Consider the following 24,009-nt stretch of genomic DNA (forward strand, 5'->3'; position numbering starts at 1 on the left):
TCCAAGTTCAGTTCTGCATCGGAAATGCGATTCTACCTCATAAATTTACCAGCCTGTGCTTAGTAAAGTCAGTACCTCAGCATCACTAATGGAGCCTTTCATGGGAAATCCCATAGTATTCCACTCTTACCTCAACTCTTCTCTACTATGATCCCCTGAAAAGCTAGTTAGTAATAAATGAAGCTCCCTGCCTGTATTTCATTTCCTTAAACAGTGCGCTTAGTCTGTTCATTATAGATGGGTGACCACCAGAGAAGCCTGGATAATAACTGACAATTTTGTTTCCAGTTTCAGCAAGGAGATTAAAGACAGATCTTTCTACGTGCTTTATGTAGTTTCACCAAATGAAGGCTTAAGCTTCCTGTCTAGGTAGCTGCTGCTACCTGTTATGTATCTATATGCTGTCTGAGCCATACAACATTAGAGTTAATCCCTTCATCTGAACTTTGATCCATGGAGTAGAAGGATTTGTGAGTTAACAGCCATTCCGTTCTCCTGTTGACTGGTATGCTGTATCCTGTTCTTAGTCCTTTAATTCAGGCTTTTCTTTTTAATTTGTGAGCCTGGAAGACGTAGCAACAGAGCACTTGAAACTTAGAAGGATGTCAAAACATGTAAGATGGGAGTTACTGCACAGAAAGGGGAGTCTGTTTTGCTATGCAGCGGTGTTGGATTTTTTTGCTTGGTTTTCTTGGGGTTTGTTGGTTGGTTGGGTTTTTTTACAATTACAATGGTGTGTGAAGCAGAGATAAGTAATTTTGTCTTGGAACAGAGATTTAGTTTGTGCTTGTAGCAGGTCTTCAGTGTAGTCCTTATGACCACAAAAGGACTTAATTTCTGATCATAGAGTACTCATATCTATGCTGAATAGAGAACATGTCCTTGATAAGCTACTTTTTTTTTTTGACTTGCAAAATAAGCTACCAGGTGCTTGTTTGGAAGGGGCAGATGATTGTTGTATTCTTTGACACGTTTTTTAGCGTAAAACACTAGAAGAACGGCAGCTTCAAGACTCCAGAGACTTGGAAACAAGAGGCAGCTTGTCAGAGGAGAAAGTGATGCTCCATCTCTTTCCAGGAGAGAATTGTACACTCACTCCACTGCCTGGGGTAGCCAGAGTGGTCCACTCTAAGGCTTTCTGCACAGTGCATTGGCAGGAAACTGGCAAATGCAAACAGAACACGAAAGACTCTCACTTACTACCCCCTGCACAAATCTTGGGCATACAGAGTGGTCAGGGGACAGCTAGGGGACAGCTAAAATACACGCGGGGAACAGAAGGTAAGGGTGTTGGAAGGGCAGAGAGCACTACAGAGTCAAGCAGAACGTCTCAGTCCACAGCTGATGTTTCTGCAAGCACTGAAGATGGCACCCCAGAGGCTTGCCTGGTGGAAGGAACAGCTTCAAATCTTGGCATCACTAATTCTCTCCAAAAACTGCCTTCTGGACTTCAAGATCCAGGAGGGAACCACGAAAAGCTGAGCTCAGTGGCCTTCTGTGTGGAGGGCAGGGAGGCCCTGGCTAGTGACCAAGCAACTGTGCTACCATCTTGCAGCACAGCTTGTGCTTGCAGTAAGATCCCTGATGTGGAGGAGCTCTCTCTGCTCGATCCATTCCCACGGTACATGAAGTCCTGTCAGGACCTGATTGTCCCAGAGAAATGTTCTTGCACAGACAAACTGCATGGGAAAGACTCTACTCCAGCAGCTGGTGATACTTCTCCTGTGGCTTTTCCAAGCGGGAGGAGCACAGAGACATCTGACTCCTTTTCACAGCTACCGAGAGGTGGAGTGGCTTCACCTGGCAGTGGCCCATCCAGATATGAAACTCAGGCTACCCACAGCCAGGGCCAGCAGCTTGATGCTTGTACCAAGGATATAACAGATGCAGTAATGGAGGATTCGCAAGAGAAGCTGGGCTCCTCATTTCCACCTCCACCTCAGGGACAATCTAGTACAAAGTCTCTCAAGGATGACCCAAGCCGGCTCTCTCAACAGGTTAGAGAAGAAGGATGGAGTCTGCGAACTTCTGAGAGCCTTACGCTGGCTGAAGTCTACCTCATGATGGGCAAACCGAACAAGTTGCAGCTGGAATATGACTGGTTGGCTGTCTTGGAGCCAGAAACCCAGGATGCTAGGGAGCAAACATCTGAGTCAAGTGCTGCTCCTGCATGTACCACCTTTCACAAGCAGAGACTCCTAAACTGCCTTTTAAAACTCATCTCTACTGAAGTCAATCCCAAACCAGTAAGTAGCTCTTGTTCATACTTCAGATGCTAAATTCTTATTTGATCTGGGGAATAATTGCCCAGTCCTGTTTTCATAGTAAATCAGTCACCAGCCTTGTCAAGGTCTTGGAGATTCCTGTGTTTAAAAAAAAAAAACAAAACCAAAAAAACCCAACACAACCTGGCTTGCCACAGAGTGGACTTTTCCTCAATATGCTGCATCTGCTTTTTACACTACCTTTTAGTTTCTGGTTTGCCGTGAGTCTCAATGGTATTACAGTGAACTTTTAATGTGACTACTGAAAAGATCAGTCATGAGGTTAGGTTGGGAAGGTGCCTTCTATTCTCTCAGGCTCATAGAACCATAGAACAGCCCAGCTCGGAAGGGACCTTGGAAGATCATCTGGTCCAGTGTTTTGTGGGAAGTGGAGCCTAGATGACAAAGGGAGACTAGATGAGATTAATATTCCACGTGAAAACTGCAACCCTTAATTTCCAATGTTTATGTAGTTCAAGTTACATGAAGTGTAAGTGTGAAAAGAATTTATTTCTTTGGGATAGCATAGCCAATATAACTGTGCCTGCCACAGTGATTTTTGTAAAAGTTCCCAGACTCTGGGATAGTTGTTTAACAGACCCAGAAAAATATCTTCTTCCTTAGGCAGACAACTGAAAATGAACTTGCTTTCCTTCTTGTGCATTGTAACCAATGTTTAAGATCTGCCCCCGTGATACCTGGGCAGCCATTTCAACCTGGTGCAACCAATCGAAACTTAGTAAAACATCCTTTTAAAGACCAAAAAGACACTGAATTTGATAGATCTGACTGAATTCCTGTGATGGAGATATGATGAGTTAAAGATACCATTTGCATCGTATTCCAGCATAGGATGCAAATGCATCACTATTCCCAAACACACGTAGTTCTTTGATCTTTCTTTGTTGGTGCAGACTTAACCCCCCCCCCCCCCCCCCCCCCAGCTCCTTTTGATCCCTATGTCTATAGACGTAGAATGTAGGATTTTATAAATTTAAAACCATCTTTGCTCAGATACAGCTCCAGATACAGACTTGTTTAAAGTGTAAAGACTTTTGGTCTGACATCTCGCAGATCTGTGACAGTGTCTCCTCTTTTGGCATCTACTTTTACTTCTGGTGACACATGTGACAGCCAGGGATGACATGAGTAAACAATCACAAACTAGGAAGAAGGACATCCCCTTAGTCTTGGGGGAAGAGGGATAGAAGAGGGGCAAAAAAATCCAGCAATTATTTGCAAGTGTTTTCCTGTCACTTTAGAACTCCTAGTGTCTTAATGTAAGTAGCATAGTGCTCCTGAAAAATAATGGAGGTCTTTCAGATATGTACCATATCATGCATTCCAATAAAAAGTAGTAATGTAAGCTTTTCTTTTGTTTGTCAAATACCACTTTATACTGGCTGTGTTTTAGAAAGAGATGCTCTTCTTGCAGCAGTGAATGTCATGGGACTGATAAATATTCAAGAGGCAAGGATGATACTTACTGCCTGATTGAAAGTACTGTAGACTTTTTGAAAGTTTTATCTCTTAAATCCTCTGCATTTCATCAAATAATGACAGGAACCATGATATTTTTGCCACAAGGTACTTAAACAGAGGAAGGATTGATTGTCTAGGTGCCTGATATTTTCTCAAGGTAGTATGTAACAAAGCCAAAATGGCCAACTGTGCTGTGGTTCATTCCTTTAAATGAAGATTACCAGCATAAAACAAACGGTAGCAAATTGCATTGCAGTCAAGCGTGGGTGGTAATTTTATGCCTGTGGTTGCACACAGATTCCTTTAAATGGGAGCATTTTCTAGAAAAGCATTTAAACAACTTAATGAAATAACTGGATAGGCCTGGAAAATTAGTAAAGCGCCTTGCCATGTGCCTCTTGTTATTGCTGTATTACAGTATGAAATAGGAGAAGGGATGGGAAAAAATTCAAAACTATTGGTCTCTACTTGATTAGAATTAAGAGCAAAATATTTTTGTCCAGGTATACCTCCAACCAGAGGAGCCCTTTGGATGGTTAGAGTTTATGAAAATTAGTTTTGCACTGAATTAAAAACACCACCTTTTCCATTACTGTGACAAATATGTGTCTTTACCTTTTTTCTTTTTTTTTTTTTTTTTTTTTCTTTTTATCCTGGGGTGGTCCAGCACACTGTGTGAAGCTTGTTGAGTGTTAACCCAATTGTAACATTAGTTTACGATATTGAACCGATAACACTTAACACTGCTAAATGCACAGGAAGGGAATTTCAGCTGCCCACCACACACACACAGGGGTATTGGTTAGAGTACTTAAAGATATTGTAGTATGTCAGATTTTTTTTTTTAAGCTTCCTAAGTAGAATGAGTTTAACAATATATTTGTCGTAACAGTACACAATATTCATTTAACGTGCATGCATTTTTAGATGCCCGAGATGAGCTCTGTTGCCACGTCACCTATAAAGCCTGCTCAAGAGGAGCAGTCACTGACTCCTCCGGGAAAGGTGATTGCCATCAGCACCAGGAGTCCAGGTTGTGCACGAAATCAATCTGCCCTTCGCAACAACAAGACTTTTTCTCCTGGTGCTGCTTCCAGCTCCTCAGGTGAGTATTCATAAAAATCCATTTCAAGAGATCAGACCATTAGTACCTCATACCGTGATTACGTCCCAGTAATGTAACACTGGGAGAATGAGTGTTCTTACTCTTACAGTCTTAACTGTTTCAGAACATTGGTATGTGCTAATTTACTTTAGACTTATCCTAAATTCAGTACTACTTTGAATCTTGAAAAACAATGCATGTCAATAATACAGTTCACAATCCAGAAGAACTCTCACGAGTCACTCTTACAGAAGATGCTGGCATTTGTTAGGGGCTGACTGATACAGGGTATGGGATCTCTTGAGTGAAGGCTTGCGGAGCAGGAGAGTAAATATATGTTGTAAAGTTTGTTGATAAAATAATTACTGAAAATTTTCTGTGCCGTTCTGCCATTATAAAATATGGAATGATTATGAATTACCTTTTCTTTTAATAGAAGATACAGCTGCTATAACTTGTGAGCCCTAGCCATGCAGGCCAAGAATTTCAGTTCTATTCTTCAGTCCAGTTGTGTTTGCCAGCAAATGTTTTATGACTTTAAAAAAGTCTGTGAAGGTGTCAGGGTTATTTGGAACAATTGTGATTCTTATGCTGTCCTTTTCATACCCGTGGTATAAGAAGCGGTAGACCATGAGCAATTTAACTGATGCTGTAAAACATACTTGCTCTGTGTGGTTTTCATTTTTAAATGGCATTATAGCAGTTTCATCTTTGTCTAAAGCTTCATTGCGCTTACTTGCAGACAAGGGCATACTTAGTTAAATATCTAGTAAAAAGCCAATAATTTAATAGATCAAACACATAAATTGTTACATTTCAGTGAGATACAGAGGCTTGAAGGACATACCTTTTTAAATCAGACTCGCAAGTAGAATCAAACTTCCTTAGTTGGCAACATTCATTTTTATCAAATTGTACTTTATGCTTCCCTAATGCCTTGAAAATCCTTTCTGAAGTCTTTTAAGTAAGGGTAAGGATTGTCCGCTGAGGATGCCAGACAGAAGCAGCAAGAAGATAACAGTACTTTGTATCTGATCCCCGAGAAGCAGACACCTGTTTTGTTTACACGGAGCTTCGCTGATGCAAAACCAAATATAATTGTCCATGTTAGTCTTTGATTCGCATCACTGAATTACAAGTAGGGTTGTGTGGCGCTATGGTTTTAAGATATCATAATGAAGCATATAGTCTTTAGTGCAAAGTCAGGAAGTGAAAAATATAGACTGTGTATTCCTGCTTTTGTACAGTACCAAAGATAGCCGAGTTGGCTTCAGCTGAGCTGTTTGGCTTGAACAGAGGAGCAGTAAAAGTGTGTTCAGTACAACATTCTACCTAGTTAATTAGTTTAGCTTCTCAGCAGTTCTGCCTGGGGTAATGCAGTCAGCTTAGGCCTCAGGTAATGGCATTCCAGCATGTCAAACAGATACCCAAGCAAGTCTGATATCTTCACCCTAAGTTGTATTGTTTTGGTAGACATCCCTTTATCAGCCCTGAATCCCTTTTATCAGCCCTGATAAGGGTGTTCTGGATCTAAAATAGGATTGTTTGTGGTCTGGATTGCAACCTTTAGTATACAGTAATTACCAAGCTTCTTTGTATCCTCACATACAGTGCTATTAAATGACTGAAGTAATTTGGGTGTCAGAAAGCAAACTGCTAGGCTACTTTTGGTGGTGAGCCTTCTAGGTGTGTTCCCTCATAGACTTTGGTCCTGAGTCCATCTAGGTGCTAACTGCTTTTTGGTTTTCATCTTTTGGGTTTTTTTAATTAAAGATAAATTGATTTGGCCTTCTCAGTAGAAAATAAAGATTAGAAGATAGCCTGTGTCCACTCCAGAAGAACTGAAAGCATTAGCAAACTGACAGCTCCGCAAAAGCCACGCTGCTAGCTGGAGAGACAAAAAAGAGGATAAAAAGAGTCATGTGAAGAGATTTAGAAAAAGTGAAGCAACAGCTGTGATGAAACATCACCTATAGTGCTTAAAATATCATTATGTAATTATAGTTGCATTCCTTTATTATTTTTTTTTAAAGATACTATCATGTGTATTATCTTTAACAATTATCTCTAAATCCTGGTCAGGCAGGAGGCACAAATTATGTTGTTCTGCATTTAATTATTTTTAGATACATTGGCACAGCGTAATTTTAACTAACTTTGGAAAAACAGCAGAATCTAGAGCAGCAGGGGGAGGTAGCAATTTTGTCTTTTAAACAGGAGGATAATAAAACCTGCCGGTTTATTTGTTAGGTAAATAAAGTTTGATGTTCTTCAAAACACTTCTTGAACGCTGTTACATATACCCATCTCTGTATTAGGGTGGCCTAAGCTTGTGCTGTATTGTCTTCCTGCCCAGGGAGGCAGCAGGCATGACTAAGGATGGTTGCCCACTTTGCTTCTTCCCCCTCGGGGGTGAGTCAGGTGCCTGCTGCTTCCCAGCTGAGATCTCCAGCCCAGCAGTAGAGGCGGGAGTACCGTGACAAGTATGGGTGCAATATAAGTGTGAAAATAGCCGTTACTGTCTATTGTAACGAAACCCGGTGTTATATGTGCAGCGAGCACTTCTGTGGAAGAGAGGCAGGTACACTTCTTGGTTATCTTAGAATTATATACTAACAATACTGGTTTTCATCCTAGCTGGATGCCTGCAGAGTGGGCACAGCACTGTGAAATCCTATAATGTTTTTTAAAGTTAAATGTAAATGGAGAAGTTTTACTTGGACCAGATGCCATTATTTCAATGTGCCAAATGTGTTTCTAAGACAATCCATCTTTTGGAAGGTATTTTGGTAAATTGATCCCTGCCCTTTCATTTCTCTGTCACCAGAATCACTTTATTGGGGTTGCACTTTGAATTACCACAGGGTATGGGGGGAGTGTAAATAAAACATAAACATTGTAGAATGAGTCTGTGTTCGTATTATCTTCCCCTACAAAAGGAATGGTGGATATATAGTTTGTTTAGTGGGAAGGGCTCTCAAGTATTTCTACAAGCTGAATAGATAAACTGGTTAACACAGTCTGTGTGGGGCTTAAAACTGGTTGCTTAAATTCTAGTTCCTTTAGTAGCATAAAATTGCATTTAACCCCCTTCTTCCATGGATTTCAAAGCAAGTGAATGTTTGCAGTGTCCTTGAGAAGCAGGTAAATACTGTCAGTTTGCAGGTGGGAAAACTGAAATATTGAGGGTTTCATGATTTGAGATCACAAACAGATGGTGGCAGAGCCAGCATCCATAAGTCCCAGCTCTCTGTATGATCCTTCAATTACTAAATAGCTACATTCTTTCTGTTTTCACTTTACTTCATTTAAATTGCCTAGGTTTGAGAAACCTCCCTAGACCTCTCTTGGTGGCTGGTCCTTCAAGTTCTGGAAGCACTGATGCGGATGGTGGACTCTTTGCAGTTCCTACAACTCTACCACCCAACAGCCGCCATGGGAAACTGTTCTTGCCTAGCAAAGAAGCAGAACTGACCTTCCGGCAGCACTTAGACACAATCAGTGTGAGTGAGATGACTGAATGAAAAAGGTAGCATATTGTGCCTGGGCCAGCTTCCAGTAGGTATTACAGGGTTTTTTTGGTTCATCAGAAAGTATGGGCTTCCCTATGAAGCAGTGCTTCTAGTGATGCTCAAGCATAACATTATATTAGCTGAGATTAGGTAGATTTTGACTATATAACTGTGCTTTGAAGTGGTATCAACTCTTCAGACCTGAATCTGAATGCCATCACACAGCCTGATGAAACTGGTTCACTCTCCAATTAAGTTGCTCCAGCAAATATATTTGCCAGGTTTAGCAAAACTGATACCCTTATCGTGCAGCTAATTTTAATACAACCTTATTGCTGTATTTAATTCAAATACTCATTTTATTTTTATATATACAATCTCAGTAACAACTTCATGGCAAGCTCCAGTAGTTAAGTAGTGACATGGCTTTTTTTCGGAGAAAGCTTTATCTCCATAAAACAAGAAGAAAAAAAAACCATTCCTGGTGGAAAATTTTCCTACTCTAGCACAAAGAATATTTTACTGTCTGAAACAAAACACAGTATTTTAGTACATAGTTACAACTTTATTGAAAAACAGAGTTTGGGGGGTATAATTTATTCTGTGTCTGCATGCTTAAAATACTTTGTAATGGATTTCCTGTTCTTGTCCAGATGCAGTCGGACTTCTTCTTGCCAAAGCCGAGGAAGCTACGGAACAGGCACTTACGGAAGCCGTTAGTAGTACAGGTCAGAACAATTTGGAAAGTGTGAAATGCCTGTTTTGCTTCCTGAATAGATATTAGTAAGGCTATAATGATTTGCACCTAACTGAAATAAAAAACTGAACTTCCCTCATACATCCACTGGAAAAGTGAAGCTGAACATATGAAGGAAGAAGCATTTTAGTCTATATTGTAACCAGCCATGTTATGTTCCCTATACGAGGAATGTCAACAACAGTAGTAGTCCAGTGCATGAGGTAATTTGGAAAAAAATAAAAGAGCCCCTCATCTGAAAGCAGGTTCTGCTGTTTGGGCCTGCTGGTACTGATGCACAAGTGGTGTGTTCATGTGGTATCTGTCGTTGCTAGAGCTCTTAGTGCTATTGCAACAAGATCTCCCTTTAGATTTTTTTTTTTCCTGCTTCCTACTCACTAATGGCTTTTAAACTGGTGTGGGTATAAACCTCTGTAGTAAAATAAAACATAACACTATTTGAAAGAACAGTGATTTTTTTGGAAAAAAAAATGGGACTTGCAAAGAGGTGTATGGAAGAGGTAGCCTGTTGTCATGGAATTTTGGTGGTAGGCAGGCATTAACCTCCCTTAGACTACTCTGATAACCCAGCAAAAGGGTACATGCCACTGTGAAACCACAGGTGGAGAACATACAAGAAATCCAAAAACAAAATAATGGAAACTTGTTTGGGGAAGATAAAGTTACCAAGTGTCAATATACCTTTTTGTCTCTTCTGCTCTTTATAAGAGTAGGAGACCTAGAAATTACATAGATATTACTTTTTGGTACTGACATATTCTGGTCTATGCAATTCCATTTGTTTTAAGAGCTCCCAAATACCTACAGCTGCTTCATTAATTCACACTTGTTTAATTGTAATGGAAGATCGGTTTGCACACAGACTAGATCCCATCCTTAAGATCACTGCTGTAATTCTGTGGGAAATTTGAAAATTATTGCAAGTATAATCGGAAAGGAATGTAGTTCTAATTAGCATTTCTCTGAGAATTATCCATGTGGAAATTTTCTCTTATAGTAGTTTACAGAGAAAACACATGATTCCTATCTGTAGCTTCTTTCTCAAGATTACACAGACCTTATTGCTGTGTCTGTTGCATGATAGTAATGCCATGTAAATACTCTGTTTATTCTGGAAGGTATCATGACGTTCTGTGCCTTAGAAGATGAGCTTTACCCTCTGTTCTGTGTTTAAATATGTTCTGGTTTATTGTTGTTTCTCTCACGTAGAGAACACTGCTCCCGAGGCCATCTGGAAATCCATCCCAGCATGTCTGTTCCTTTTCTATCTTATCCAACTCATCCATTACAGGTGAGTCTGCATATCTTCTATCACTTTTATGCTGCCACAAGATGGACTGGAAAGTGTCCCTTAAAACGGCATAAAGAAATAATTTCTAAAAAGAGGAAAATACCCTTTCAAAACCACAGGGTCATTTACCAGTTGCTTGAGTCACTTCCTACAGGATCATGGGATTGTTCTCCTGGATCACTGTTAAGCAACTCATGATTATGACAGAAATTTTTTTCTTCCATTTCCCAGTATTGAAAGCAGGGAAGAGAGTAAGGAGTTCTCTACAAGACGACAAAATTTTGGAATTAATTACTTGGATAAGAATTTTTTTTTTCTGTAGGGTGTAATCATTCATCTAGATTTTGTAATGGACTTTTCCTAGTACCTGGGATACGGTTTAAATTTCATACAGTATAATCAATATACTGCCCATTTGTCCTTTTCTGCTGATCCCCCATCTCGACTTAAATCTCAAAATCAACAATGAGACAGCTTTAATAATACAGCAACACTTGCTGTTGCATTTTTGTGATAAGGCACTGGTTAGGTTGTGTTACTATTTCAAGTCTGTTTCATGGTCTCCACTATTTACATTCCCGGAGCTCACTACTGCTTGGAATTTGTTTGCTTCCATTGAACTGTGTTGTGTTCTGCTTTAAAGATGTTAGATTTCATTTGCTTGAGACATATTTAATCCCTCACCCTAGGGAGAGGTTCATTTCGGCCAATCCAGTCGTCACTGACTAAAGCTGCTGTTTCTCGTCCAATTGTGCCCAAAGTTCTTCCAACACAGGCTACCAACCATCTGTCTAGTAAGTAATTTCTTAAACAGAATGAGAGTCGTGGTCTGTTGTGATGTGTATGATGTTACATTGTTGGTTTCTATTTCCTACGTAAAATCATTAGTGCCTTTGGAAGTGTTAATGATATCTTACTTTCTGTGGCTTTGTGTGGCTGCAGAAAGGGAGCAGTCAGTGGTGGGATGGTCTGAACTAGGTTCCTTCGCCGTGTCTGACCTGCAGGCAAAGCAAGGGGTTAGAATTTATAACCAAAGTTGAGCACTTTTGTGATGTTTTAAGACCACTTTGAAAAGGGGTTGTGACATATTTGAAAGAAACTTATAAACAGCTTATCTACTAACATGGGATTATGAATTCTACAAGAAAAAAACATGCTGGTGTACCCCAAGCAAATACTGTCTTGCAACAAAAGAATGGGTCCCATAATTAGAATGATTAGTGAGGTGAAAACAATGCCTGCCTCTGTGTTTTACTTAGAGGATTCTCTGTGATGGGAAGACATTTAGATGTTTTAAGTGGATTTTAAAAGATCTGGGTGAGGTTGACCCTGCAACAACATAAGTCTTTTATATTGAGTCTAAATGGCTGCTAGAGGCAAGGTAACAAAATAAGACTATGTTGTTTTTGTAGCTCCTGTAGTACACCATAGGAAGTTTCCAGAAATTGCATAACCAAATACTTAACAATTTGCAGGACAAAAAAGACAAAAAAATAGAAGGAAAGGGCAGGGGTGGAGAACTGGGATGTTTCTCTAAATTTTGATATACCTGATAACATGTTGGAACAGGGCAGAAAAATTAAACATTTTAGCTGAAAGAAATGTTATACTCTGTGAAGAAGAACAACTGATACAGCTGATCAGATAATTCCCATTTTCACTTTTTGCATCTATTAGGTTTTGACTCTGGGCAATTTTTAAAAAATCATCTTTTAGATGAGTCACAACAAAGTAATTGCCTGAAGAAAAGCTTGTAATGTGTCTTTTGCTTTTTTGTTTCATAAAAGGCGCTATTGACTTGGCAGCTAAAAGTGCTGGTATTATCCCTGGTAGCCCTGTGCCTGTCCTGGATGCAGATGGTTTGTCAGGTGTATCTCCGTTGTCACCAGACGGAGTGACCACAGTGGTAACAGGGCAGGAGTCAACAGTAGCGCATCAGAATGGAGGCTCCATCGCCACTGTAGAGGTCAGTCTCTTGAGCATGCTTTTTAAAGTAGTTAAGTGTCTTGCTCTTTCATTGTGTAAAAAAGCTGTATTATTAACGACTCTTCAGTGAGCTTTCTCCTGGAGCTTGCTGTTAGACACTTTTATCATGGCAAACCCAATCTATGTTGTATAGTGTGTGTTTTGGGGTTGAGGGATCAAATCATCATCACATCGAACAGATTTCCATCCTGTAGAATAGCTTTCAGCTGTGAGATTGTTGAAGTTGGCCATCCAGAAATTTGGGCTTGAAAAGAAACAGTAGCATTTCAATAGACAGTAATTCGGGAGGGAATCTGGGGCAAAGCATGGACATTTAGGGATGTATTTGGAATGGAAACTGATTTCTCCTTGCTGTTTCTTTCATTGAGACCCAGATACATATTAGTCCATATCATTTTCTCAGGGAGTTGATGGATGATTTTGAAAGGCATGATATGTAAAAAAAGCATGTATAAATGGTGATAGGCACTTGTCTCTTACCTCCCCAGCCATATTTGCAGCATCTCGTGTAAACGTTTGTCACTCACGTGATTTCTGTTGTGCTTCTAGGGCTCAGGCCCTGGGTGTCGGGTTCCGTTCATCAGCCTACCAACACAACATGAGCAGGAGGCAGTTCCTGATGGCTTCCAGGTAGAGTATGTGTTGAAAGAACAGTTGTACGAAATGGGTAATGTTCTGAAAACACCACTGGTATTACTATTTAAAACCCCTTGTTCCCAGGTAATTCTACACCATTGGTACAGTTTTGTGGGAATTGAAATCTCTAGCATCTGAAGAAATTTAAAGAAAGAAACTTAGGAAAGCTGTTTAAATTTATGTGGGTGCCATTCTCTAAAAAAGCAAAGCGAAGCTGACAATCTCTGACCTCTGAAGGACAAACAGGTTTTACATATTTCCTGATACAGTGGAGGAGTTTATAATCGCTCTGCTATATCATACATGCGTATTTTAGACATCACAAAGAAAGATTTCAGCAATTGCAGTCCTGCTGCTTGTATGTTGCTGAAGGAGGAATATTTAAGACTAAAAGCGTGATTATAATGCCAGCATCCTCTTCAGAGAATCGCATTTCTTTATGCTGGATCCAATAAGACATAGATACTTAAAAAGGAACTGTGGCAGCACCTAAGTTGTCATCCTATCCCCAACTTCCTTCTCCAGTGGGATGGAGGACCTTGTGTTAGATACTTAAGCCTCAGAATACAGGCTTTTCTTTTTTCAGTGGAAGCACTTTCCACCCTTCCTGTGACAGGTACAGGCGAAAAAGGTCAAATTAATTTGATGGGAGAGCACAGAGGAGAGGAAGATTTTTTTTTTTTTTTTTATATAGCACAGATGTTAGGACATGAACCTACTAGGCATTTACTTGCAGTAATGGGGCCTTAGGTTCTGGTTCTTGCTCTCAGGACAGCTTTGTATATACTACATCAGAAAACAAATCACAAACACTTCTATGATGAGGTACTAATAATGAGACTCCTTAAAAAAGATCGATTGAGTTTTGGGAAGTCTGGCTGTAAAGAGGAGTGAGTTAGCAGTTTAAAATATTTATAGACTCTTCAAGCAGTTATAGGTTTTTTGCCTATACAAAGGCAAATTAGTACTTAATTCTTAAGAACTATCTTGTAGCTTTATCAAAATCATGTTAATTTTATTATTATGCTTGTTTCTGTTATGTAGGCTGTATTAAATATTCTTTGGAATGTTACAGACCCATATTTTTTCAGATGATTTGGCAGGATATGGGCTGAAGCATAGTTGTTTATGCTTACAGATATTTTTCATTAAAATAATACAAAGTTATTATATAAATAATATATATATATAAAATATAATTCCTAAAGTTTTAGGAATATTTTCTGCTGGATTATTAGTTGTCTTCTCCCCCTCCCCCTTCCCCTCAGTCTGATTTTAATCTGATGTTTAGGAGCGAAGCTGTTGCTTTTCAGACAGATTTCCAAGTCCTTCATAAATTTATAAACAATTAACTCTGTTTCTTGTAACAGGGCACATCAGTCCTTTCTCTGTCAGAACTGTCCAAGACTCCCCTCCAAAATGGTCTTTCCACCCCTCCGCTTCCCTCATCAGAGGCTTCCAGTACCCGGCTCTCTCCTCCCAATGTTTCTGCTCTCTTGGATATTTCTCTGCCTGGACCACCTGAAGATGTGCTTTCTCAAGGAGAACCTGCCACTCAAATCAGTGATTCTATCATTGAAATAGCTATCAGCTCTGGTCAATACAGTAAGTCTGAGCTTAGCTAAAGTCTTCCTATTAACTTAAAAAAAAAATAAAAAAAATAAAAAAAAATCTCTGTCATATTACATGTCAGCAGAAACTTTTCCAGGAAGCAGTTCTTGGTTATTTTTTTTAGTATCTGTTGGAAATAAAATTATGTGCCTAGCCTTTATTTTCTAGCATATATAGGTGGGGGTTTTGTTGGTGTGTGGGTTTTTTGGGGGTTTTTTTTGGGTTTTTTTTTTTTTTCTCCTTTCTAAACATAAATTGGTGCAGTGCAAAAATTTACTGCATTGACTGAATCAGTGATTCCTGACATTGGCTTACAGGTGAAGGTGTTTCTCTCTCTCCTGCAAAGCTGAATGGCAGTGACAGCTCCAAAAGTCTTCCGTCCCCATCCAGTAGTCCTCAACAGAACTGGATTGCCTCTCCCAGCCATGATCCCCAGTGGTACCCCAATGACTCCACAGACTCGTCTCTCAGCAGCTTGTTTTGTAAGTGTCAGTATGTGGAGAACTGCAACAAAAAAGCTTTCCTTTAAAAAAAAAAAGGGGGGGGGGGGGCACTGTTTATTAGAAGTGGAAAATCATAAACCCAGTAGGACGTTTGTAGAATTCTTCCCTTACTTCTTGCTTTAATTTCAACAGTGGCGCCTTGAACACATTTCCTTTCTCTTTACAAGTCTGTTCCTGAAAAGATCCTGTTGCTAGATTGGGGCCCATACGTTGCAACAAATAATTCCTTGCAGTTCTTTGTAGTCTGTTTGGAGCCTGACTCATCAGTTAGGTTGAGACATTTTGGCTGTTCTGCCAAAATGAAAAGATGCCCTTGGCTCTGCTGTTGGAAAAATAGGCTTCGTTCTGTGGTTGGTGAGCATAATCTCAAAGACATGAGATCACTGGGTTTGTTTGGGGTTTGGTTGGTGGTTTTTTTTAATTAATATTTGATGGGGCCAGTGTAATGAGTCTCTGTACTGTTAGCAGTGTGCTGATGGTGTTCATGCTGGTAACATAATTTTTAAGAGATAGAAGAAATATATATCTGTCCTCCATTTTCAGTTTCCTTGTCCTTCTCTTTATCCTCCCAATTGCAAACCTTCAGTGCAGTGACTTACTGATGTGCCTGTTCTTTACAGCAAGTTTCATCTCCCCCGAGAAGGGACGAAAAATGTTGCCAACTCCTGTTGGGACTGCCAGTGGCACCTCCTTACTGGGTCCCAGCCTTCTGGATGGAAACTCACGGGACTCTTTTGTGTCACGGTCTCTGGCAGATGTGGCAGAGGTATGTCATCAAATTACATTCAGCTGTCTTCTTCCTTTTTTAGTGCAGTGCTATTGTATATTGTCCATCATACCTTCCTGAGATACTTAAGGCAATGATGCTTTGACATCTGCACTTCAGCTTAGTAAAACAGGGTTACATTCTTAACAGAAGGATGTAAAATTACTTGAGGGTTTACTGCACCAGAGCTGGTGCAAGAAGCTGTTGTGAGCACCTTTGACCCAGGTTCTTTTTGCTGGGGAGGTCATGTTTGCCTTGTTGGATGTATCTTTGTTTTGACAGAGAGAGTTGTAATCTTCTGTTTTGTGTGTCCTGCTTTGTAGAGCAGGAATTGAAAATACTAAAGATGAGAGAAAGGTTAATACTGATGCAGCTACAGTACAGTTGGAGTACTGGTAGAAAAAATAAATAGGTCCAGAAAGAAGAAGCTAATGGCTAATAGAAGGACGAGTGGCTTCCAGAAGGAAGAAGCTAATGGCTAGTACTTGGTTATCTGAGAGAATGGCAGAAGGTCCTATGCTGCTGAGTTATTTTCTCTGTTGGTAGAATTATCCTTCTGTTTTGAAATATTTTGAAGGGGTAGAGTGAAGACCAGCAGTTATTAAGGCTTTGATACACTTGAGGACAGAGCTCCCTTTCAGAGGGGCAGACTGGAGGAATGAACTGCCAGGAACGTTATGGAATTCAGCAAGGACAAATGCAAAGTCCTGCCCTCGGGAAGGAATAACCCTGACAGCAACATAGGCTGGAGACTGACTGTTCAGGACACAGCTCTGCTGTGAAGTACCTGGGCATCTTGATAGACAGGAAGCTGAACATGAGCCAGGATGTTCTATGGCAGCTAAGATGACTAGCAGTGTCATGGGCTGTTTCAACAGGAGCATAGCCAGTAGATTGAAGAAAGTGATGATTACCCCACTCAACAGCTGTGAGACCATGTCTAGAATATTGTGACCAGTTTTGAGCACCTGATACAGGAAAGAGATAAACAGGAGCAAGTTCAGCAGAGGGCCACCAAGACGATTAGGGGGCTGAAGTGCCTGTCTGTGAGGAAAGGCTGATGGTACTGGGCTTGTTCAACCTGGAGAAGTCTTCAGGGTGGGTGTCGTGGTTTAGCCCCAGCCGGCAGCTAAGCACCACGCAGCTGCTCGCTCACTCCCCCCCCGGTGGGATGGGGGAGAGAATCGGAAGAGAAAAAGTAAGAAAACTCGTGGGTTGAGATAAGAACAGTTTAATAATTGGAACAAAATAATAGTAATAATAGTAATGAATTGTAATGAGAAGGAAAAGAACAAGAGAGAGAGAGGAACAAAACCTGGGGGGGGGGGGGGGGGGGGGGTGTTAAATATACAACTGCTCACCACCTGCCGACCGACGCCCAGCCAGTCCCTGAGCAGCAATCGCTACCCCCCGGCCAACTCCCTCAGTTTATACTCAGTTTATATACTGGGCATGACATCATATGGTATGGAATAGCCCTTTGGTCAGTTTGGATCAACTATCCTGACTGTGCCCCCTCCCATTTCTTGGGCACCTGGCAGAGCATGGGGAGCTGAAAAAAAGTCCTTGACCAGTGTAAACACCGCTTAGCGACAGCCAAAACATCAGCGTGTTATCAATATTATTCTCATACTAAAATCCAAAGCACAGCACTATACCAGCTACTAGGAAGAAAATCAACTCTATCCCAGCCGAAACCAGGACAGTGGGAGGGACCTAACTGCCTGCCAGTACTTGCAGGGAGGTCATCAAGAAGATGTAGGCACTTCACAGAGTGGTGATGCATGGTGGGAGGAACAGGCAAAAGCTGAATTGAGAAAGGTTCTGACTACATATAAAGAAAAACTTTTTCACCCTGAGGACAATCAAGCCGGGGAACAGGTTGCCCAGAGATGTTGTGCAGTGTCTGTCTTCAGAGGTTTTGACAACTAACAGGGATAAAGCCCTGAGTAAGCTGGTCTGTCTTCCTCGGTGACCCTGCTTTGAGCAGGAGGTTGAGCTAGAGATCTCTTCAGGTCCCTTCTAATCTTAATTATCCTACAGTTTACAGTTGTTGACTCAGTGTAACATCATGTACATTGTAACTTTGTGGGGGCTTGCCCTGATGGAAGGAAAATGTCATTCCTCCATTACCCTTTGGATTTGGATAAGAAAGTTCTATACAGACCTTGTAACCAGAAGCTGCAGCAAGCTCATGCTGTTTTAATGTGCCCTTGGCAGCTTCAGACTCCACATACAGCTCCACTTCCTGGCATAAATATGAAGAATCTGCTGACTTGGTGGTGAGAATCTGTCAAGGTGTCTGTTAATTAAAGGAATGTATGATAATTTATTTGTGTGGATTTGAAGTGACATTGCAGCCCTTGATCTTACAAACTGCCTTCAGAAGAAAATAGGGTAAGCCACCATTTTAGGCACACCAGAGCAGCTGTTGTGGCAGATGTGGGTTTGTGTGGGAGTCTTCAGAGGAAGCAAGTATCATTTAAAAATTGCTTTAATGATGGGAGAATTTTGAAAGGCCTTTTATTAAGTGTTCTGCAGAATTAAGTTTTATTTACAAATGCATTTATTATGTTAGAGGTAATATCTGTAGAGTTTTTGTACAGTGCATCTACTAGTGCACCTTAATGCTGAATTAAGGATAGGCAGGTAAGGCCTGCTGAGACTATAGTTTTGTTTGGGTTTTGGGGTTTGGTTTTGGTTTTTTTTTAGAGCCTTCCATTTAGCCATGAATAAGAGCTATTCTCGAACTCAAATAAAGTGAGATACACTTTATCTTTCATATGAGGAGAGGCTGGGAATGAAGATGAGGGAGCCAAACTCTTCTCAGAACAAGAGGCAGTGGGCACAAATTGAAACACATGAAATTCCACCTGAACACAAGAAAACTTTTTTAATGTGAGGGTGGTCAAACACTGAAACAGGTTGCCCAGAGAGGTGGTGGAATCTCCATTCATGGGGATAATTCAACACCTGGCCGGACAAAGTCCAGCGCAACCTGTTCTAGCTGACCCTAGTTGAGCAGGATGGTTGGACAAAACAATCTCAAGATGTCCCTTCCAACCTAAACAGTTCTGTGATTCTGTGAAATTTCCACTGACGTAGCTTTTCTTTTCTCTCATGTCTCTTCTAGGTGGTGGATTCCCAGCTGGCTTGCATGATGAATGAGAACAGCATAGATTACATATCTCGTTTTAATGACCTTGCCCAGGAACTGTCAATACCTGAGCCAACCCGCAGGGAAATTCTGTTTGATGGAGGAGGTGGTGGTCCCCCAATTGGGGATCTCTCCCAGTGAGTGTATGAGACCAGCAGGCTGGTGTAGACTGTTCAGCTAAAGTTGGAGCTTGCAGCGCTGGATCATGGCAAGGGCAGGTTGTAGAGAAGCAGCTGACGCTCAGTTGTCCCTGTCTTGTGCGCTTCTTTCTAAAAGAGAAGCATTGTCTTCAAAGGTCTGAAGAAGTACTTGCAAGTCCTGGAACGTGCAATATACTGGGAACAACAAAACATGGAATAGTATTACAGGAAATGGTGTGTCCCCTGCATCAGTGCTATAAGACGGCAGGTTTATGGGACAGCCCTGGACTTGTACTTTGGAATGGCCTAAGCAAGAAGCTCAAGCAGGGAAGGGTATTGCCAGAAGCTCCCCTACATTAAATATTTTTTGCATAGTAATCAAAATGCCATGATTTGGGATCCACGTTGAAGTTGTGGAGGATGAAGGGTGGGGGTGGGTATGGGAACCATTTTGCATCTTGATATGTCCTAGTTGGCACTCTTTTTATCAGTCAGTCAAACTGAAGTTTCTTGCACTCTCTTCAAAGACGCAACTCTACGATGCTTTGTTTTTATAGACCATTCTGTTTCTTTGGCTATGTTTTGTTGTTTGACCATTCCAGCAGGGGCACATACCTGCTTTCTTGTTTTGTAGGGGAGCTCTGATTCACCCTACTCCCAGATTGCATGGATCCTTGGGGAGTTTCCTCTATTTTTAAACCCCATCACATGTCACAATCATCATCATCATCCTGACAGCACTCATATTCTCCACCTTTGAGATTCTTTATCACATTGCACAGTTCATCCCATGAGCGGGAGAGTGCTTTTTTGCTTTCCCTGAAGAATGGTTGCTTTTTAAGTCAGGAAACACTGCAAAAGAGCTTACTGGAATCACTATGAAAGCTTTCTCGTAATTAGTCTTGGCTTTGCTGGAAACCTGTATATATTGCCATCTTTCTTCACAAAAACCTGGGAGATTTACCTGGGAGAGGAAATAGGAAAGAATATTGTAACGTATAGAAACAAATAACATGTTAACGCTAAAGTTGTTGAGATCTGTTTTGTGTGATGAAGAGGAGAGGTGTCAAGTCCTAGCTTAATCCCTTAGTCCTTCCTTGGTTCCTCCTTGTTCTGTGAATTCCAGGTGCTCTGTAGTACCTCAGGGCATCATTTTTCATTATAGTCACTCCCAGGCACTAGTGGGTCTGGTACTTCCTCTACTAAATCCCTATGCATTTAATGTTAGTGTTTTAATATTTGAAAGGCCCAGATCCTGATACCAGCAGGTTCAAAGGACTATAAGTTACTTTTTCTACAGCTGGTTGTCCATCAATTCTACCTTTATAACTCAGGAGTCTTTTCCTATTTCCTTTCCTACTGGTCATGAGAGAGAATACCTTTATTGTGCCCCCTTTTTAAGCACTTGTCTGCTTCTCCAGTAAGAGGATGTCCCTTGGCTATTTTAAGTAGCTCTGAACTTATCCAGGGGGCTAGTCCTATATAAACCTCAACTTTATATTATTAATAAAAAAACAAAACTTCTCCATCTCTTAAGCTATTATCAGGGGTTCATTTTCCCAACTTGCACTATACTTGGTGGATGTAGTTCTGCCTGCCTTTAGCTACTTTTACAAGGCATTTGACTGGGAGTTTCTTCTTGTAACCTTGCTCACAATGCACTGATTGGATTTGCTGTTTTCCCAGTCACTTTACCCTGCTTTATGTAGATTTTTTTTTCTTCAACTGCTATATAGTTTGCCTTATATTTCCTATCATTAAGAGAAAATGTAACAAGTTTTCTGATTCACCTTTTGTGTGGCCCAGAGCAACCTTCCTGATTTCACTCAAAAAGTAGTGAGATTTGGATGACGTTCCAAGACCCCATGTATCAGGTTGCTACATTGTCCTCTTTGACGTAGGAACCATACAGATGTGTAAAAACAGCATTAGTACAATTGGATGTTCCCAGCAGGGAGGCAAACTTGTATTACTAGCAAGAAAACAATTGTCACCAGAAGAATGGAGAATTTCATACCTGTGGGCTAACTTCCTATTCTGACTGCATGTCATGTGGGATATTAAGTCCTCTATTTCTCTTTCATTATTCTTACAGAGCCTTGTTTGAGAATTCTGATGCAATTATCAGGAAATCATGTAAACCTAGAATATAAAAAGTCGAAGGCTGTCAGAAAAATGAATGCTGAGGAATGTATCATTCTGAGCGTTCACCCTTGGTATGGAGAGGATACCCATTAATCTCAAGACTCATTCCCTCTAAAACTTCTAAGTTTCACTTAGAGTTGAGCTGTATTTTGGTTCAGCCTTTCCCAGATTGTTTCCTCTTGGTTTTGGCTTCTTACATTAGTAATGCTGATTATCCTATATGCTGTACCTCCAAAAATCCTTCGGACTTGCAGGACAAAAGTAGAGGGCTCCTACTGTAGCTGTGGCTGTGGGTTACAGCACATGCAGGAGGAGATGATACATTCTAATCAAGTACTGTATTAAAAAATCTGAACTCTCATTCTTAAACTTCTGAATATTGAAAGACAAGCCTGATGGTCTCCAGTGTATTTAGGTAGCTTGACAAACATTTTATCTTCTTTACCCGTGCTGGTAATGGAGTGGATGTGACACTGGTTTTGACTTTTAGGTTGTCTAGAATAAGTGGCAGTGTTGCTGCACCTATATGGCAGGCACTTCATCAAGATCTGTGAAGACTTTCTGCCGTCTGATACAGGGAGCTGTCAAGTTGCCCTTTCTCAGCCCAATCAGTTGCCATAGGGGAATAATAGAATTGCAGAATGAAGTCAGCGTAGTGGCTACTTTTAATGATGCCATGAGATCAGAAAATGTTAATATCCTGAACCTTTGCAAGTAGACTTGGGCCACCAAGTAATAACAAAGTGGAAATTACAGAGGTCAGTTCAGCACTCAGAATTTTGTGGTTAGAAATGTGTTTGGCATCAGCCCCTTAAAAGTTGTCATTATGAAACAGAATTTGATTTCAGAAATGTAATGCTTTGCAAACTGCAGTTTAATAATAAAGTCCTTTCGGGACACGTGAGTCGTATCAGGGAAAAACTTGAAAATAACTTAGATCATTGTGGTAATTTTGAATTGATGCAGAATTTGTTATCCTTATTATGTGAAAGGTCACTTAAACACACCTCTGATTCCACCAGTTCTGAATTTTAGGTGGATGTGCTTTACAATACTAATCATCATCAGTTTGTGCCTAAGACTGCTAAGTGAAAAACTGGGGGGGAGGGGGTGTGTAGGGGGGGGGTGTGTGTACACACACATACATACACACACACATACATGTATGCTTATGTGTGTATATATATATATTTATTTTTTTGTAAAACACAAAACTTTTTCAATTTTAATTATTTCAGCTTCCCCAACAGAAGTAACAAAATCCCTATGTGTAACAATGTCAGCCTATCCTAAGCAAACATTCAAGCACGTTATACTGAAATGCAGGATTGTTTGTGAGGTAAATGTGACTTTGTTAGCTTAATAGCTTCTTGGGGCACTGTAAGGTGGTTGGAGAGGACAAATGGACACTAACAACCTCCAGTTCTAGTATTAATTGCTCTAGGCTTTCCCCGTGTTGGTTTAGTGACTATATATAATAAGGAAGTTCTGAGTAGTTCAGCAAGGTGAATGGCAGAAAATTCAGTATTTGTTGTCATCATAGTCTGGGTGAAAAGCAGTACTACATCCTGAGGATTAGATCTACCCATGTGTGCGCTAACTGGGTTTTCTGCTGGGTGTTGCATCCTGATTACCCGCACCATTCATTTTATCCTTTAGCACTAAATCTACTAAGCATAGGAATACTAATTGTTTTTAATATGGCATTGTTAAGCCTTTTCTTGACACCCCTCTTTATATTTCTAAATTGAATTAAATGGCTTGGATCAAATCTAATCTATAAAGACATCTCATTTACTGACTCCACAGATCCCAGAGTGGAAATTAAGTTGCATTTTGTTTTTTACACTCAGACTTCGGATGCATTTATAAGGAAAGTACTGCACTTTTTTTTAACCTTTTCAAACCTTTGAATCTCTTAATTTCACAGCAATTTGTAAATGTTAACTAAGTGAAACCTTGGCAAGCACTACGGCAATAAGTTATCATTAATTATTGAAACATGATAACTGCTTTAGAGCTTATGGTTCTGGCAGCAAAATTTAATGCTGTTTCTTTTAATAATAGTTAAGCCATATCATCTAAGGTTTCTGGCTTGTTTGAGATGTGAATTTGTTTTATAGATTATAAATATACCTATATAGTGTATGTATAAAGCAGAATGCCTGTCCTTACTGATTATTTTTTGTACCATATTGTAAATTATATTATTTATTCTTTACCAATTTTGGAAAAAGGTGTTTTGGTTATTTAATATAATATACAAAAGCTGTTAAACTTCCTCTGTTTAAATTTCCAATTCAACTTGTAAAGCTGTTTTTATTCTTGTGCATAAATACATACTAATACTTGGTCTAACTTATGTCCAGTGTGTTACTTGCCATTCATGCCCTATCAGATTTTGCCATTTAACCTTTATTTACATAATAATGGCCCCTTGGGGGGGAGGGCAGCTAAAAATTTGTGCATAAGGCCAAGCTTTCCAAGGTGAAATTCTGGTTTCAGTGAAATCAGTGGCATAACTTCCATTGACATCTCCCATCCCAGAATTTTCATGATTTTCACCATGGTGAGAGAAGGTTTTGGTTGGGTGGTTTGTGGGGGTTTTTTTGGTTGGTTTTTTTTTTTTTTTTTTTTTTTTGCATTACAGCTTC

General features: G+C 40.3%; 2 protein-coding genes across 3 annotated transcripts in view; both read left to right on the forward strand.

Annotated features, from left to right (window-relative positions):
- Window positions 1-23,787, forward strand: part of CRAMP1 (cramped chromatin regulator 1) — a 53,393-nt gene extending 29,606 nt beyond the window's left edge. Inside the window, exons 10-21 of one of the 2 annotated variants that reach the window (XM_075514624.1) lie at window positions 981-2,246; window positions 4,674-4,851; window positions 8,173-8,354; window positions 9,017-9,091; window positions 10,330-10,411; window positions 11,101-11,205; window positions 12,199-12,377; window positions 12,947-13,027; window positions 14,404-14,638; window positions 14,962-15,126; window positions 15,768-15,913; window positions 19,047-23,786. In XM_075514624.1, coding sequence (XP_075370739.1) covers window positions 981-2,246; window positions 4,674-4,851; window positions 8,173-8,354; window positions 9,017-9,091; window positions 10,330-10,411; window positions 11,101-11,205; window positions 12,199-12,377; window positions 12,947-13,027; window positions 14,404-14,638; window positions 14,962-15,126; window positions 15,768-15,913; window positions 19,047-19,211 — 2,859 coding nt within the window. In that variant the 3' untranslated portion in view covers window positions 19,212-23,786. Of the gene's footprint in view, window positions 1-980; window positions 2,247-4,673; window positions 4,852-8,172; window positions 8,355-9,016; window positions 9,092-10,329; window positions 10,412-11,100; window positions 11,206-12,198; window positions 12,378-12,946; window positions 13,028-14,403; window positions 14,639-14,961; window positions 15,127-15,767; window positions 15,914-19,046 lie in introns of both variants that reach the window. The other variant, XM_075514623.1, reaches the window with a different exon arrangement.
- TMEM204 (transmembrane protein 204) overlaps window positions 1-24,009 on the forward strand; it is a 203,080-nt gene that overhangs the window by 106,921 nt on the left and 72,150 nt on the right. The gene's annotated exons all lie outside the window — the stretch shown is intronic.

This window comes from Mycteria americana, chromosome 12 (genome assembly GCF_035582795.1).
Source record: "Mycteria americana isolate JAX WOST 10 ecotype Jacksonville Zoo and Gardens chromosome 12, USCA_MyAme_1.0, whole genome shotgun sequence".
NCBI lineage: Eukaryota > Metazoa > Chordata > Aves > Ciconiiformes > Ciconiidae > Mycteria > Mycteria americana.